Raw genomic sequence first — 14152 nt, 5'->3', positions numbered from 1 at the left:
AACATTTGGTAGCAAAATTAAGGCAAGTCATTAGGGCTGCGAAACACACTTGCTGTGTAACCCGTTAATATGCCCTGAGCTGTTAACAGCTGTTTTCTCAGGAAAACAACTTTTGTGGTAATTGATTTTATTGCTCCCAACACAAAATTAGCAGCACAATAGCACATGTTTGCAACCTGTTTCCTTCTGCTCCTTACCAGGACCAATTCAAGAAGAGCAAAGAAAACTTATACCCCACTTTGGTGAAGGTTTAAGACAGTAGATCAGCTTTGGAATATGAACAATCTAATTTCTTTAAACCAAAGCACCCTGTTTCATATCAGAGTGCTAGAAAATAGAAATGCTAGCAAATAGAAGAGATTATCCTAATGTATGATGTGGTGGATAAGTTGGTCCACTCAGTCCAGCCCTTTAGCACAGCAGGGCACCCTCAGAATAAAATGTAAATAATTGCAGTAATGGTTTCCAGTTTAGCAAATGCTCATACTGCAACCCTATAATAGAGAACAGTCCCACATAAGTTTATGTGCAATCACAAGTATCTCACTGTAAGCTCCCAGCAGGGCAGGCAGTCAGAATTCCTGCCTAGCACAACACACAAGAATACAAAGAGCAGGAATGGGACTGGCAGCTCCAGTCCCAACCTTGATCCATAGAAGCCCTGCAGCTGGCAATGCTCCTGCCCAGCCCTGCCCCCTGCCCTATCCTTACCACAGCAGACCCAGCTCATGACCAGGCAGTTTTGCCTCTCTCTTCACCAAAGATGGCAAGGGCAGGTCCCCATTTTTGCTCTTGGCTGTCCTCAGCAACTCCAGCTGGCCTGCTCAAGGCACCTCTTGACCACTGGTACCTCTTCAGTCTCCACTCTGTGGCAGAGGAACCCAGGAAGGACAAGCAGCTGTAGCAGCTTCCACATCCCCTCCCTCACCTCCTGTGACAAGCTGCTCCTCCTGAGGACAGAAAAAGTCACCTTTTCTTCTGCAGAACCTGGGACATCCTCCTCACCAAGGGTTCCTCATGGAGCTTCCAGCTGGCACCAGGCCCCCAGTACAAGTTCAGCACACTCACTGGTACTCACCCCATACTCCAGTATTATCGGTTGCCTTCTCCAACTGCCTAAGAGCATGAGAAAAGCAGGTGCAAATCTCTCCTCAAGAGAAGCATGGGTTTTTCCCTCAAAAAAAAAAAGAATCACTTTCTCTGTAGCATCCCTTTGGGATTGGAAAATATGCTTCTAGTTTGAGGGACAGCAGAGGATGATGAGCAGAGTGCACAATACTGCCCATCTTTTAAAATGATCCCCTAGAACTAGTTTCTTGGGGAAAATAGTCAACAACAAAATAAAGCTCTTTGTGAGCATCTGAAGTTCACAATTTAGGAAGATGGTGATTTTTTTTTTATTGCAGCTGCTTTAACATGGTCGTTTTTATAAATGTAGAACTGCTCATGCACACACTAGCTGGAAATGCACAGCTTGCAAGGGAATGCAGGCAGAAGTCCCAATTTCATTCCCCACTGTGGCTCTGTCACACACACTTCCTGGAATCACTGTTGCTGTTACTTGCTCAATAACATGTTCCAGTCAGGTAGAGAGTGATATAAACACTACTATGTATGTTATGCAAAGGTTTAATCAAGTCATTAAAATCTGAAGAGGGGAAGAAAGTAGAGAAAGTAGAAAAACTTCCCATGGTTTTTAAAAGCAGGAACTCATGCTGGGAGAAAAATTTTGCTGCATAGAGAATAAAGACTACCTAACAATGCTGAAATTTACATTATGTCAAATTGCTGGCAGATATTACTGAAAAAAATTCAGCGTGTGCAGAAAACTAGAGAGCTATGAAACAGCAAATATAACCAAAGACTTTAGAAATTTACTTCTTTTTCTAAACATTGTTTTACATTCAGAATGGCAAAAACTACTTTAATTGAATCTGAATTCGAATGCTAAGAACAAACCTTCATTGATACCTTAAGCTTTGCATGATGTGGTGTGGCACATGAACAGAAAAAATCCTGCACTCCCACCTCGGTGCCTTACAGCCATGAGTGACTGTCCCAAGTGGAACTTCCTGCTCCACAGTGCTCACACAGGGATCTCCACAGACCTGCTGGGGTGACCAAGTGAATACAACAACACACACACTGTATCTAGTCCTGCTGACCCCGACTGCATTACAATTATACAGTGAGCTTACTGTTATCAGTTTGGCAAATCCTGTGCAGAGTGTTCTAGTACAGCTTCCCCACTGCTAGCTCAAGTGGGCAGGAGAGATTTAGAACCAGAACTTGCATCAAATGTCTCCTGTCTACAGCTTCCAGTCCTGTTCTCGTCTTTCACTGACCATTTATAATTTCTTCTTTCTCCAGAACACAGTTTATATCCTCTGGGAGCAGAGGAAAACATCTTAGGCTTCAAATCAAAAGTAGTATCAGTTTCATTAGACATTTAAAATAAAGAGCCACTACTGCACACAATCAACATAAACCACAGTTTATTTCCAACCATTTGCCTAATTCACATGCAGACTGGTTTATATTAATTACACTGCAATTAAAAATAGCTTGGTTAGCTTTTAACCTTAGCAGTATTGCTACAGAGCTGAAGCTACACTGGTTAATATAATTTCTTTTCATTTAGAGAAATGTGGTTAGGTAGGTACTGAACACTTCAGAGACTTTCCATAAAGAAATATTTATCCATTCAGTAACCCTTCTGCAGCACTCATTTTACCCACATGAGCATTTCATCTGTAAATCCCATGTTTGAAGACTATATTCTCCTGAGCACATCAGTCAGGAGAAAACACTTGGAAACACAACAAATATAAAAACATAACAAGCAAATAATATGAGATTACAGTAATAACTGAAGTATTCTCCTGTACTATTTCAAGCTAGAATACTGAAGCCTTAAATAACTCCCACATTTTAGCACTGACACAGAACTCCCTTACACAGAGTTTATAAGCACGGGGAAAAGCTGTTTTGCAAGAGGTAGAAAAGGTTTTATAAAATATTCAGGCACAATTCTTAGCAGTTTTAAAAGCCATCAGAAAGTTACAAAGTAATAATGACCACTATACATGTATTTGTACAAGTTCTGTTTATTTTTACCCTTCGGAATAAAAGTATATTTCATGCACTCTCATATAATCTTTTTTCTCCTATGTTGTTGGAAAACTGTTTTTCTCCTATACTGTATGTGATTACAGAGGTTTTACAGGCTCTCAGGATGTCTTATCACCAGAAATTAAACAGAAAAACAGATATACTATTACTTAATGCTTTTTCAAGAGAAGCAAGGGAATGCAAATGCTGTTTGTATAGGTTCATGTATCAAAGAACAGAGAATCACACCTATGTAAAACCCATAAAAATATTATTAGTTCTTTTGGTTTACTCCCACCTCAATGAAGAAGAGCGCTTTTAGAAGTGAACTTTTTTAAAACATAAATTTTCACAAACATTTGCTTTACAGTGCAGTGGTTATACTCAAATTTTCACAATACCCATAAATCAAAATACCAAGATCACTACATTTACCATGAACTAAGAGATATTCACTTAGTGTCAGCTCAAACAGATGCTTTCCTCGACCTAAAGTATGTAAGGCTTTATGGGCAACAAGTTCTTTTCAAAGATTTGCTTTATTCCTGTCACAGCATTTTTTTTCTCATGTTACTTTTTCTCTTGGTCTTTTTCTGCATCCAGAAGGGCTGAACGGATTCCCAGTTTCTTCAGCTCTTCTACAAGATCTCCATTCTGATGCATCTGGAGGAGTATATCACAGCCACCAACAAATTCACCATTGAGGTACACTTGTGGGATGGTAGGCCAGTTGGAGTAGTTTTTTATTCCTGAATAAGGAAAAAAAAAAAAAATCAGATGTTTCCCCCCCTCTCCTAATAGAATGGTATTTTAAAAGGAATGCATTGCTTCCACCTGACTCCGACACTGATATTCCAATTTCTTTCTCATAAAGGCAAAAAGATATCTATATAACAGGAGCACTAGCAGAAAAAAAAAAAAAACTGTGTTAAAGTTAGGTTTGTTTCTCACCCCAACTCAAAGATGTGGGTTGAAAGATATGGGGTTAGCTCCTATACTGACTTCAAGCAGGAACTGGAAAAACACATCTCTTTTTACTCCCAACAAGAAAACATGACTTTCAATCAATTACAAAAATGAGAAGTATTGAAAAACATTGAGAACTGTTTACTTTCTGTTACATTTCCCAGAGGGACTTTAAAATATTTTATACTCTTACTGAACTCATACAGTTACACTTATTCCTGCAATTTCAGCTGCAAGATACATTTGCCCCTGTAGAGGCCTTATGAATTTCAAATTGCTTTATCTTTCAATGCCAGACCTTACAGCACATGGGAGGGGCAGAAAAGGCTCAAGTCTTTAAAAAGTGCTCATTTAACAAAACACAGCTCAAGTCACAATTATGAAGTACAGAACTAAAGTTTGAAACTATACTTCAGAGAAGGCCACCCAAAGACCACCCAAAAATATAAACTGATCAGCTGATACTGAAACAGCTTGCACTTAGACATCACAAGAAACTACACAAGAATCTTTGTATCTAATTTGCCACTTTTTAAATGACCTTTCACACAAAGCCATTATTTCTGTAGCAAAGGAAATAGCTAAAACCTACTGTACCTATTTTTATAACACAAGCACAAGTATTTGATTAGAAGACAAGTTTTGAATTCAGCATTTTTATGTATTTTCAACATGCAGTGCCTGGAATTTTTATAACAAAAGCATGAAAGCAAACTTAAGCCTACAGAGGTACCTTTTCAGAACATCAGAGCCCACTTACCTTGGAAGCCAACCCCCCACCAACAAATATTAGACCTGAGTAGCTGATAGCACAAGACAACTTGTTTTGAAAACATTTTACTCTCTAGAGACTAAAAAGACAAAACCCAAAATACTCAAGGCAAAAAAAACCCCCTCATGTAAGGAAATTATGCTCACTTCATTGGAACTTAAACCACTTTCTTTTTTAGTAAATATGTGTAAGTGGAAATATATACAGTGGGATTGTTACTTTAATGTATAAAAGATGCAATATAGCTAATAATTAATTCCCCTTAGCAAAATACAACATGCTTAAAAAATCCACTAAAATAATAGCAACCTGGATAAAAAGGGTGTTGTGACTAAGGGTTTCTAACCTCTACATAGGTCAGCTAAGAGATTTTACTCTGACTTCAGATTTTGTGCATGGACAATGAATGTTTCATAAGGCCAAACCAGAAAGTTTAGCATATAAATAAAGGCCAAAGGGAATCCATAACCATCCAACCTCCATCATCACCACTTGTAGTTTCTTCCTTAGTTTGCAGAACTTTTAAGCTTTGATCTCAACTTCCACTTAGCAATACTTGTCTTAAAGGCTCTTTGGCCTTTGAGTATTCAAACTGCTTAAACTGCCCTAAATATCTTAACCCATCAAAGTTTAATGAAAAACCATGTTCCATGATTAAGACATCCCTAAGGATGACCCTCATCAAAGAGATACTGCAAATATGAAATAGGGCTCTTTTTTCTTAAGATACTGCAATGCTAAACATGAATTGAGGACCAAGGGCTCTGCATAATAAACCTCCTTCTAATGAGTATTCCAAGGTAATATTTACACCAATACTTCTTTCATATAAATATTTTCTTCAAGGACCCAACTGCACAAGCATACAAGCACTAATAGTACTCTCAAGGACCTATTCAGCTTCAGATAAAAATAAGAATACCATCAAGCTCATTTGCTCTGTGTGCTGCATTTCACATGCTGGAGAAGCTGCTTTAAATGCCTCAGTGCTGGGGCTCTCCCAGGTCACAAACTGAGCCCTCCCTCCACTGGGCACCAAGCCACCCCCCAGGGCAGCAGCCACTGACACTGCTGCACTGGTGCTACAGCAAGTCAGCCTGGGCTGCGCTTGCTGCACTTGGGGTGCATGTCTGTGATGATTCTTCTGGACATCCCAAAGGATCTCCATCCCCCTCTCTGCAGACTGGCTCCTTGCTTGTACCGCTGTTTAGTTTGGAAAAACACACTCCACAGGTCAGGGCTTCAGTGTGACAGCTCTGGTGGCACATTTAAGGTAACTGTGAAACCAGGAGTGGTGCAAAGAGCAACTGAAAGGAGTACCAGCACACTCCCACCCCTCTCCCCAGCTCCAGTTACCAATTCTCAGCCTCTCTTGGCAGCATTAGCGCTAATGAAGGATGGGCCATGTTAAAGAACTGAATCAAGCAACAATCATTCCTACCATACTTGCTCCAGAAAAACAACATATTTTCATGGATATCACAGAACCATTAAGGCTGGAAAAGACCTCTAAGATCACCAAATCCAACTGTTAACTCAGTACCATCATTTACCAGTAAACCATACCCCAATGTGTCATATCCACATGCCTTTGAAAGACTTCCAGGGACGGAGATTCCAACACTTCCCTGTGCAGCCTATTCCAAAGCCTGAGTACCATTAGCACTGATATACAAGCTTTACTGAGGGAAGGCTAGCCAAGGGTGGGAGAAAGGATCAACAACACCTGCTTGGCAGCATCCCACACTTAGATAATGTAAAGACAGCAGTGAAAATAATCTGAGGGTGAACCACCCCAACAGTTTAAACCACCAGTTTTCCAGTATGAAATCTCAAACATCTCTGCCTCAGTGACTGGAACCAGTCCAACACTGTCCATCAGGTGAGAGCCAACTTAGAGAAACCTGAATTGCCATGAAGCCCAAGAGAGTGCCAAGGTCTCTTAGACCAGCTTTGATAAGGAAGGATTTGTGTCAGGGATCTGTATCTTCAGCTCAAGTTCAGAGAGATCACATGAAGTACCATTAACTTTAGTTTCACAGATGTGAGTTTTTAGGTAAAGAGGCCAGCAGGGGAGTTGTTTTAGCTTTACAGCTTGTCATATTTTAGCACAGTGTACGTTTCACCAATTGAACTATAACTAGCTAAAAATAAGGTGTTTCAATAGATACAGGCAAGAAACCAACACGTCATCCAGACACACTTGAATTACCCTTTCTCCAACAGCCTACCCCTACTACTAATGCATAAGCACACATACATTCAAACACTGAAGTTAGGTTCAGGTGAATACAAAGCTGGTGGCCAGCTCTCACACAGCCATTCCTTGCAGATCAGTCTTTTGCTGATGTACTTGATACATCCACAGCTAAAGGTTCCACACCCCCTCACCAGCCCCCATGCAGAGCAGATAGGTTCACAGACAGAGCCTAGGAAAGGCTCACATGCTGCACATCTAAATGTTTGGCACTCGAGGCCAGATCCTGGCCTTCAGGCAGTCACTGCTGAAATGGGTTGGCAATTTAGACAACTACAACTTTGAGCAGCCCTGTCCTCTCCTCTGTCAGATTGCCACCCACAGAAGCAGGCACATCCTGGCTTTTTAGGGTGCAGTAGGTAATACAGCTGAAGCAGTAGAAGAATTCTGCTGCGGCTGTGTCATTCTCCAACTCTTCAAAGCTCTGTTCTTTGTGCTGGCTCTGGCACTCAGCTCACTGTACAAACTGTTGCTTCAACTTGCAGGCCCAGTGATCCACTTAATAAAATGAGCTGGCCCTCTGCACAGCTGGGCAGGTGCCAAAGCTGGTGCATGGAAAGGACCAGAACAACTCCTTTAAGCACCTGAGAACCAGCAGCATATTGTGCAAGAGTACACTCCGTAACTGCATTCTGTGTAGCTTAGACACTGGAGGGCTTGATAAAGACACTAATTTCAATTTAAAGCTCTGGTAGCCAGGAGGGCAATAACCTCTCTCCTTGCCTAGCACAAGCTCGAGTTCATGTGGAGGAAAAATTTAAGTTACATAGAAACAAAATACTATCTATTCACATGATCAAGTGCTCAGGGACTATAACTTCTAAAGGCACAGCCTGTTCAGAGGCTCACGAAAGTCCCCTCAACCAAAAGTGAAATGCTGATGGGTTGATTTCAGGGTTTTGTTTCCTCCTTTTTAGTTTATGAATGTGGGAAGAGATAAGAGTTTGTACTAGCAAACTGTACAATAAATAAATTCAGATATGTAAACAAAGTTTAGAAAATTACCATGATTCATCTGCAAAGGCAGAGGAAGATTTACTTGAACAAGATCAACCTTCATAACAAAAGATGTCATTACACAGAAATTCCAGTATCTAAGCTTTTATACCATACCAACTATTATAGCTGTGAATTGAAAAGCAAACAAGGACTGGAAAAATCAGCCTTTTAGCTAAAAGCTAAGAAAAAACTGAGTTAATCAGATGACACCAAAAACAAAGGAGAACAAAGTCACCTGATACATGCCAGCACGTGGCTTTACAGTAGTACATTTTAGTGTATTATGGGCAAGAACTGTTAGTGCCTCACACATACAAGACTAATTACTATGTACTTGCAAGTATTTTTTTGTTTTAAAGCTTTCTCAAATAACCCCATAAAACCTCAACAATCAGCTATGCTCATTGAAGAGGGAAAGATGAAAAGCATTACCAGAATAGATTACTAGCTTTCCTCAACTGCAAAAAAGCCTTATATAGAATAGCTCTTACCACCTGTGCAGTAATGGTGAAACTATTAGCAAGTATTTCTTGTGCTAATGATTAACATAAATTTGCACTTTATCAAGAGAATCCCAGCAGGCAGTACCAGCTGGGAATCAAGTAGAGCAAGTCCAAGCCATACATGAAACTTCACCATACTGTTCATAGGGAAGGCAAAACCCGATAATGAAGTATTTCAGGGGTCTTTAATGCAGCTCTCTATCTCTGACCCAGGCAAGACAGCATGGCACAAAGAGCTCGATCTCCAATCATCACCCTGCACCCACAACTGCACTCTGCTGATAACTGAGACCTCTTGAACGCTACAAGGGTCACAAAACCAAACCAGGGCGTTTGGGCAGCAACCTCAATGGCACATCTCTGCAATACACTTCTAATTCTACTAACACCCAAACAAAATCACAGAATTAATTATGTTAGAAAAGACCTCTGAGATCATCGAGTCCAACCCATGACTGAACACTACCTTGTCAACTGGACCATGGCACTCTGCGCCACATCCGGTCTTTCCTTAAACACCTCCAGGGACGGTGACTCCAACACCTCCTGGGCAGCCCATCCCAACGCCTAATCAGCCCTTCTGTGAAGAAATTCCTCTTAGTATCCAACCTAAAGCTCCCTTGACACAACTTACAACTGTCCTCTTGTCCTGTCGCTTGTTGCCTGGGAGAAGAGGCCTATCCCCACCTGGCTACAGCCTCCGTTCAAGGAGCTGTAAAGAGCAGTAAGGTGGCCCGTCCCATGCACCATGGCATTCCTCCAGGTTAAACACCGCCAAACTCCCTCCGCCGCTCCTCACGGGACACGGGCTCCAGACCCTTCCCCAGCTCCGCTGCCCTCCTCCCCACTATCTAGCCTCATTAAAAAATAACAGAGCCCAGCCCAGCCCACCCAGCAAAGCCAGAAGAGGCAAGTTACAGGTGGGACAAGCGGGCAGGGGCCGCTGCCACAGTGCCCGAGGACAGCGGCGTTAAGACAAGCCCGACCTCCCGGCAGCTCCCACAGGCAAACGGGCCCCGGCTCTGCCCCCACCAGGCCCCGGGGAGGCGGCACTCAGAGGTGACCCGGGCGCTGACCTTGGCGGAGGTCGGGGTCCTGCAGCACGTCGTGGGCGCGGTAATCCTCCACGCCGTGCAGCCGCAGGATCTGCACCACAGCGTTGCTGAAGCCGCAGAGCGGCTGCGCCGGACTGCCCTTCATGAACACCACCACCGGGTGCTCCCGCACCAGCCGCTCCACCGCCTCCCGCGACCCCGAGCCGCCGCCGCGCTCAGCCCCACCGCCGTCCCCGGCCGCCTGACTGAGCGGGCGCCCGGCCCGGCCCCGCAGAGCGGCGGCGGTTCCGATCCGCCACGCCGTCCGCACCGCCGCTCTCATCGCCCCGCCGCCGGCACCGCCGCACCGCGCCCGCACCGCCCGCCCATTGGCGCACGGCGCGACGGGCCGCCGGAGAGCTTCCTCCGCATAGGCGCAGGCACCCGCCAATCAGCAACCACGGCCAATAGCGCTGAGGTACAGAGAGACTCGTCCCGCCCAGCAACCCTGAGGCGGCTCCGCTTTCCTAGTGGAGGGAACAGAGCAGCTGCGGCTGCATTGGGAGAGGGGCCTGTCAATCCGCCGTGAATCGATTAATCCCGCCCCCTCCCGGATGCGATTGGTCCGGCTGACACGGGGCAGGGCTTTTCTCGGGATGCTCGGGGGGCGATTGGTGTGAGGCTCCTTCCGTTTCCGGGTAGCGGCCGCACGCGGGGTGTGCTGCCGGTCCGCCCGCCCGGGCCCTGCGCCATCCCCGGCATGGACGGGCCGCGCTTCCCCTCCTGCGCCCCACGTCGGGGCCGCGGGGAGGCATTGCTGGGTGGCCGCTGCTGTGCTCAGCCTCTCCCTTCGCGCGTGGGGGCCCTCGAAGACCTCCGGGCCGTGCCGGCGCGGCCGGCCCTCGGGCGGGCTCTGGGTTTTATCCTGCCGGCCCTTCGGTGGTGCAGGCGGTGGTGGAGCTCCCTCGGGCCGGGGCTGGCTAAGGGTCAAGGCAGATCCCTGCAGAAGGGGCTGCTGGAGCCGGGCTGCTCTGCAGTGCCGCCGGCTGTGCGGGGTGAACCGGCGGGGTTAACGCGTGCTCGGGTGCGCCAGGGGCAGCGGGGAAGCCGCTCTCGGACGAGCAGCGCTGTTCAGATGGCTGTGTCTGTCCTCGTAGGCGGCGGGGGTTGTATGTGGGCAGCCAGCAAACTGCTGCGTGGGCCTGTCTCCTTCCTGGCTTTGGCTGTGTCCCGGCATCGATTTGACTGCGTTCCGTTGCCCGGGTTTGGTTGATTTTTGATGGGATAAATCAGGCGGTTTGGCACCTGGCAGGGGTGGCAGCGGGATGGAAAAATAGGAACAAGATCGGGCTGGCTGCCTGGGTAAAAGGATGGTTCAGTCGGTGCTGAAGCAAGGGCAGAACGGCCTGATGTTAGCCAGAGGAGTGCTGTGTTTGGAATGTGTCCTGCAGACGGCCGCCTGTGCAGCCAGCTTTGCTCGGTTTCCTGGGCAGATGCCGTATTCTTTCCAAGAACTTGGCGCAGAGCGTGGCGGTCTCCTAAAGCAGCAGGGCGTATCCTGTAAGTAGTAGAAAATGTTGATGAGTTTTCCTCTGCACTAAAATATAGTCTCTCACAAATAACAAGTCACAGTGTATTTTGAGTGCTAATTTATATTGCAGCTGCAGTATCTGGACTTTTGGTATATTAATGACCATTTGTCTTATTTATATTTGTAAGGAAAAGAAGTTTCACCATACAGTTCTGTTCTTGTGAGAGCTTTGCAGACCAGCTTGTTTTCAGCATTCAGAAAAGTGCTTGCCTAATTCTTGTTTCTTGTGGAATCCAGCTGAAGCTTGAGTGACAACTTCTAGGTTTTTTTGAAGCCACCTTCAGGGTCACTTCTGTTGCCTTTTATTTAAATTTATTAAGAACAGATTCCAAAGGGAATTGTTGCCAACTTGCCCTTTGTCATCCCATGTGAATAGGTTATGAATAAGTACAGTGTTGCTGCAGTATTTAAAAGTAGATGTATTTATGAGGAAACACTTTTAATCTGAAGGCAAAGACAACATATGTTGTGTTGCTGATGAGCAGAATGTATTTTGTGAGTTGGTATGTTTTTCTTTCAACAAAACATCACAAGTCAGGCTCAGCCATGGTGATCAAAACACAGAGGAATGTTTGCTTTCTGTGGTTTATGTGTTATGATTGACATGGTGAAGGTTTTGCTGTATGAAAAAAAAATGCCCTGTTCATGCTAGATGGAACTGCAATAACTTATGCAGAGCAAAAGTATGCTTTCCTATTTGTTGAACATTTTCAATATGCAAAGACATAGCAAGTGTTAAATGTAATATCCCAAGGGGTCTCTTTTGTCATTTTAATCAAGTATAAAGATTCCTGGGGAGTCAAAGTAGAATTAAATCAAATTTGATTGACGAGAAAGATATCTTTTTATTCTTAAAAACAGCTGTTTTCTTTCAATGAAATATTGGGCTAAGAACAGAATACTGTGGTATTTGCCTTCCTGGATTTTGTCCTAGCTATTCCTACAAAGTTCATTAAATATAAGTAACATAAAGACATCAGACTCAAGTGTAATAAACCCTTGTGAGTCTGCAATCTTTCAGAAATCACGTAACCAGAGCTGTAGGTAAATCCTCTGTAGTCCAAGAGGTGCCCTTGGTTGTTGGTACCCTGGGCACACCAGGCTTGCAGAGAGAGCAGCAGGAGGGAGCCGAGGCACGGCTGCCGGAGCAGCAGCAGCGTGCGCAATATTCCTCCCACAGCTGCCACCCTGTTGCCACGGAGGTAATGACTTCTCCCGTGTCATTATTGATCTATCAACAGTAACAGCAATTTTGCAGTCTGATATTGTTTGGCAAATAGAGTAATGTCTGCTGAACACTGAAAAAACTGCTATAAAATACTGGAAAGCTTCTCAGAAGTCTTGTGTGCTAGGTTAAACAGAAGTACTGGATTTGTAATTACTGTAGTTTTATGAGATTGGCCGATGAGATGTTAAGCTTTTTAATAAAATATTTAGTGTGGCCAAATACTTTTGGATTATGCAATATGCAGCACTCAATTAGAGGATAAACGTTTTAACCTACTGATGAGACTTAAAACAATTTGTCCATGTACACTCTAGAAACAGACAATTATGTCACCAGGTTCCATCTTCTATTAGTCTAAGTGAAACTTCTTGTGTTTTCCAGATAATTATTTAAATCAGCTGTTCAGAAGAAACATTAATGGGATTTGAAAAGACTCCTGACATTTTGCTGATGTTCCTGTTAGAAGACCTATCACCTCATTTTGAAAGCACTAATAAAAGCACCAGTATTCAAACTGCAGAGTTTAAATGCTCACAGTCAGTCAGAAACTGGGTTAGCATAAGGCATTCTGCTGCAGAACAGAATTATGTTCTATAAGTTTGTGGTTTGTTCTCACATGGTGTACAAGGAGGTGGACATCCAAGAATTATACTGTCAGCAAAAGGGTTTTTATTTGTTTTTTAAAAGGGGAGGGCTAAGTTAGGTAGTGAGAAAAAGTCTCATTTCAGCTTATCAGAACAGGACATGTCTTCATGTTCAAGTCTGATATCTCTGTGTCATTCTGGGTTGTGATAGTGGCTGAAAATGAAGTTCCTTGTTGTGCCCTAACAATTGAACTCTATTTAGGTGGGGTTTTTTGTTTATTGAAGCTTTTAAGTGGGATAGCTTGAGCTCCACCTGTTTTGCATGCCAGGTAAATAATCTCAGTGTACCATCATGTTAACATCTGGCAGCACCAATATATCCTCAGTTTTGAGAGCATTATGAATTTTTGAAATGTGCTTACAATTCTGGGCTGCCTAAATTGTGAACACTGAAAACACATCTGTGAAATGTTCCTGGTTATTTTGGAAATGTGCTAGTTTTAAAAAGTTGTGCAGCAAATGGCAGAAACATAAAGATGCTGTGGGGGTTTTACAGGGAAACTGACATTTTGAAATCTGAACTATATCTAACTTCCTGTTTTGGGTCTAACCTAGAGATCTATAAGCAAGTTTGTTTCTGAACTGGATAGGTAATTGAATAATAACCATGGATTTATGGCATATTCCTAAGAGTGTTTGCATTAGCCTTAAAATACAACATTCTATTTCAGAAATGAGATTGGTGAAGAATATTTACAAAGTGACCTGTATCAATTTAATTGATGGGGATAATCGTGACCTAGGGCAGTTTTTTGATTTAAACCATGTAAGGATACCTTTGGCAGAGAGGGGTCTTGGTAATCATCCAAGGAGAAATGTCTGAGCCCCACATTTAGGAAATAGAATGGAAGGTCATGTTCAGGCTTGAATGTGGACCTTTGAATGAGGTACTCTTTAGACTTCATTTACTTCTTAATAATATCACTGTGTGCCTCTTTGCACTGAGCTTTGTGAGTTGTGACACTGTCTTGAAGCAAGGACAAGTAGTATGACCTCTGTATTAGAGGAACAGGTTTATTCTTTGGGGTAAGCAAGCTGCTTGCAACT

The 14152-nt window shown here is 43.7% G+C and overlaps 2 protein-coding genes and 1 non-coding gene across 3 annotated transcripts in view; 2 read left to right on the top strand and 1 right to left on the bottom strand.

Annotated features, from left to right (window-relative positions):
- Positions 1-2478: 2478 nt before the first annotated feature.
- Positions 2479-10075, bottom strand: GLRX5 (glutaredoxin 5). The gene is made up of 2 exons (XM_050974905.1): positions 9685-10075; positions 2479-3860 (listed from the first exon to the last, which is right to left on the bottom strand). Exons 1-2 carry the CDS (start codon positions 9983-9985, stop codon positions 3682-3684), a joined length of 480 nt encoding a protein of 159 aa, XP_050830862.1. The 5' UTR covers positions 9986-10075; the 3' UTR covers positions 2479-3681.
- A 937-nt stretch (positions 10076-11012) lies between these two features.
- The window catches only part of SYNE3 (spectrin repeat containing nuclear envelope family member 3), a 74961-nt gene continuing 71821 nt past the window's right edge, over positions 11013-14152 (top strand). The window contains exon 1 of the mRNA XM_030240706.2: positions 11013-11202. Coding sequence (XP_030096566.2) covers positions 11013-11202 — 190 coding nt within the window. The remainder of the gene's footprint in view (positions 11203-14152) is intronic.
- On the top strand, positions 12284-12551 carry LOC115485503 (small Cajal body-specific RNA 13). The gene has a single exon (XR_003946280.1). It is a non-coding gene; the product is annotated as a small Cajal body-specific RNA 13 (non-coding RNA).

Source organism: Serinus canaria, chromosome 5 (genome assembly GCF_022539315.1).
Source record: "Serinus canaria isolate serCan28SL12 chromosome 5, serCan2020, whole genome shotgun sequence".
Taxonomy (NCBI): Eukaryota; Metazoa; Chordata; class Aves; order Passeriformes; family Fringillidae; genus Serinus; species Serinus canaria.
This window is presented reverse-complemented; position numbering and strand designations above follow the sequence as displayed.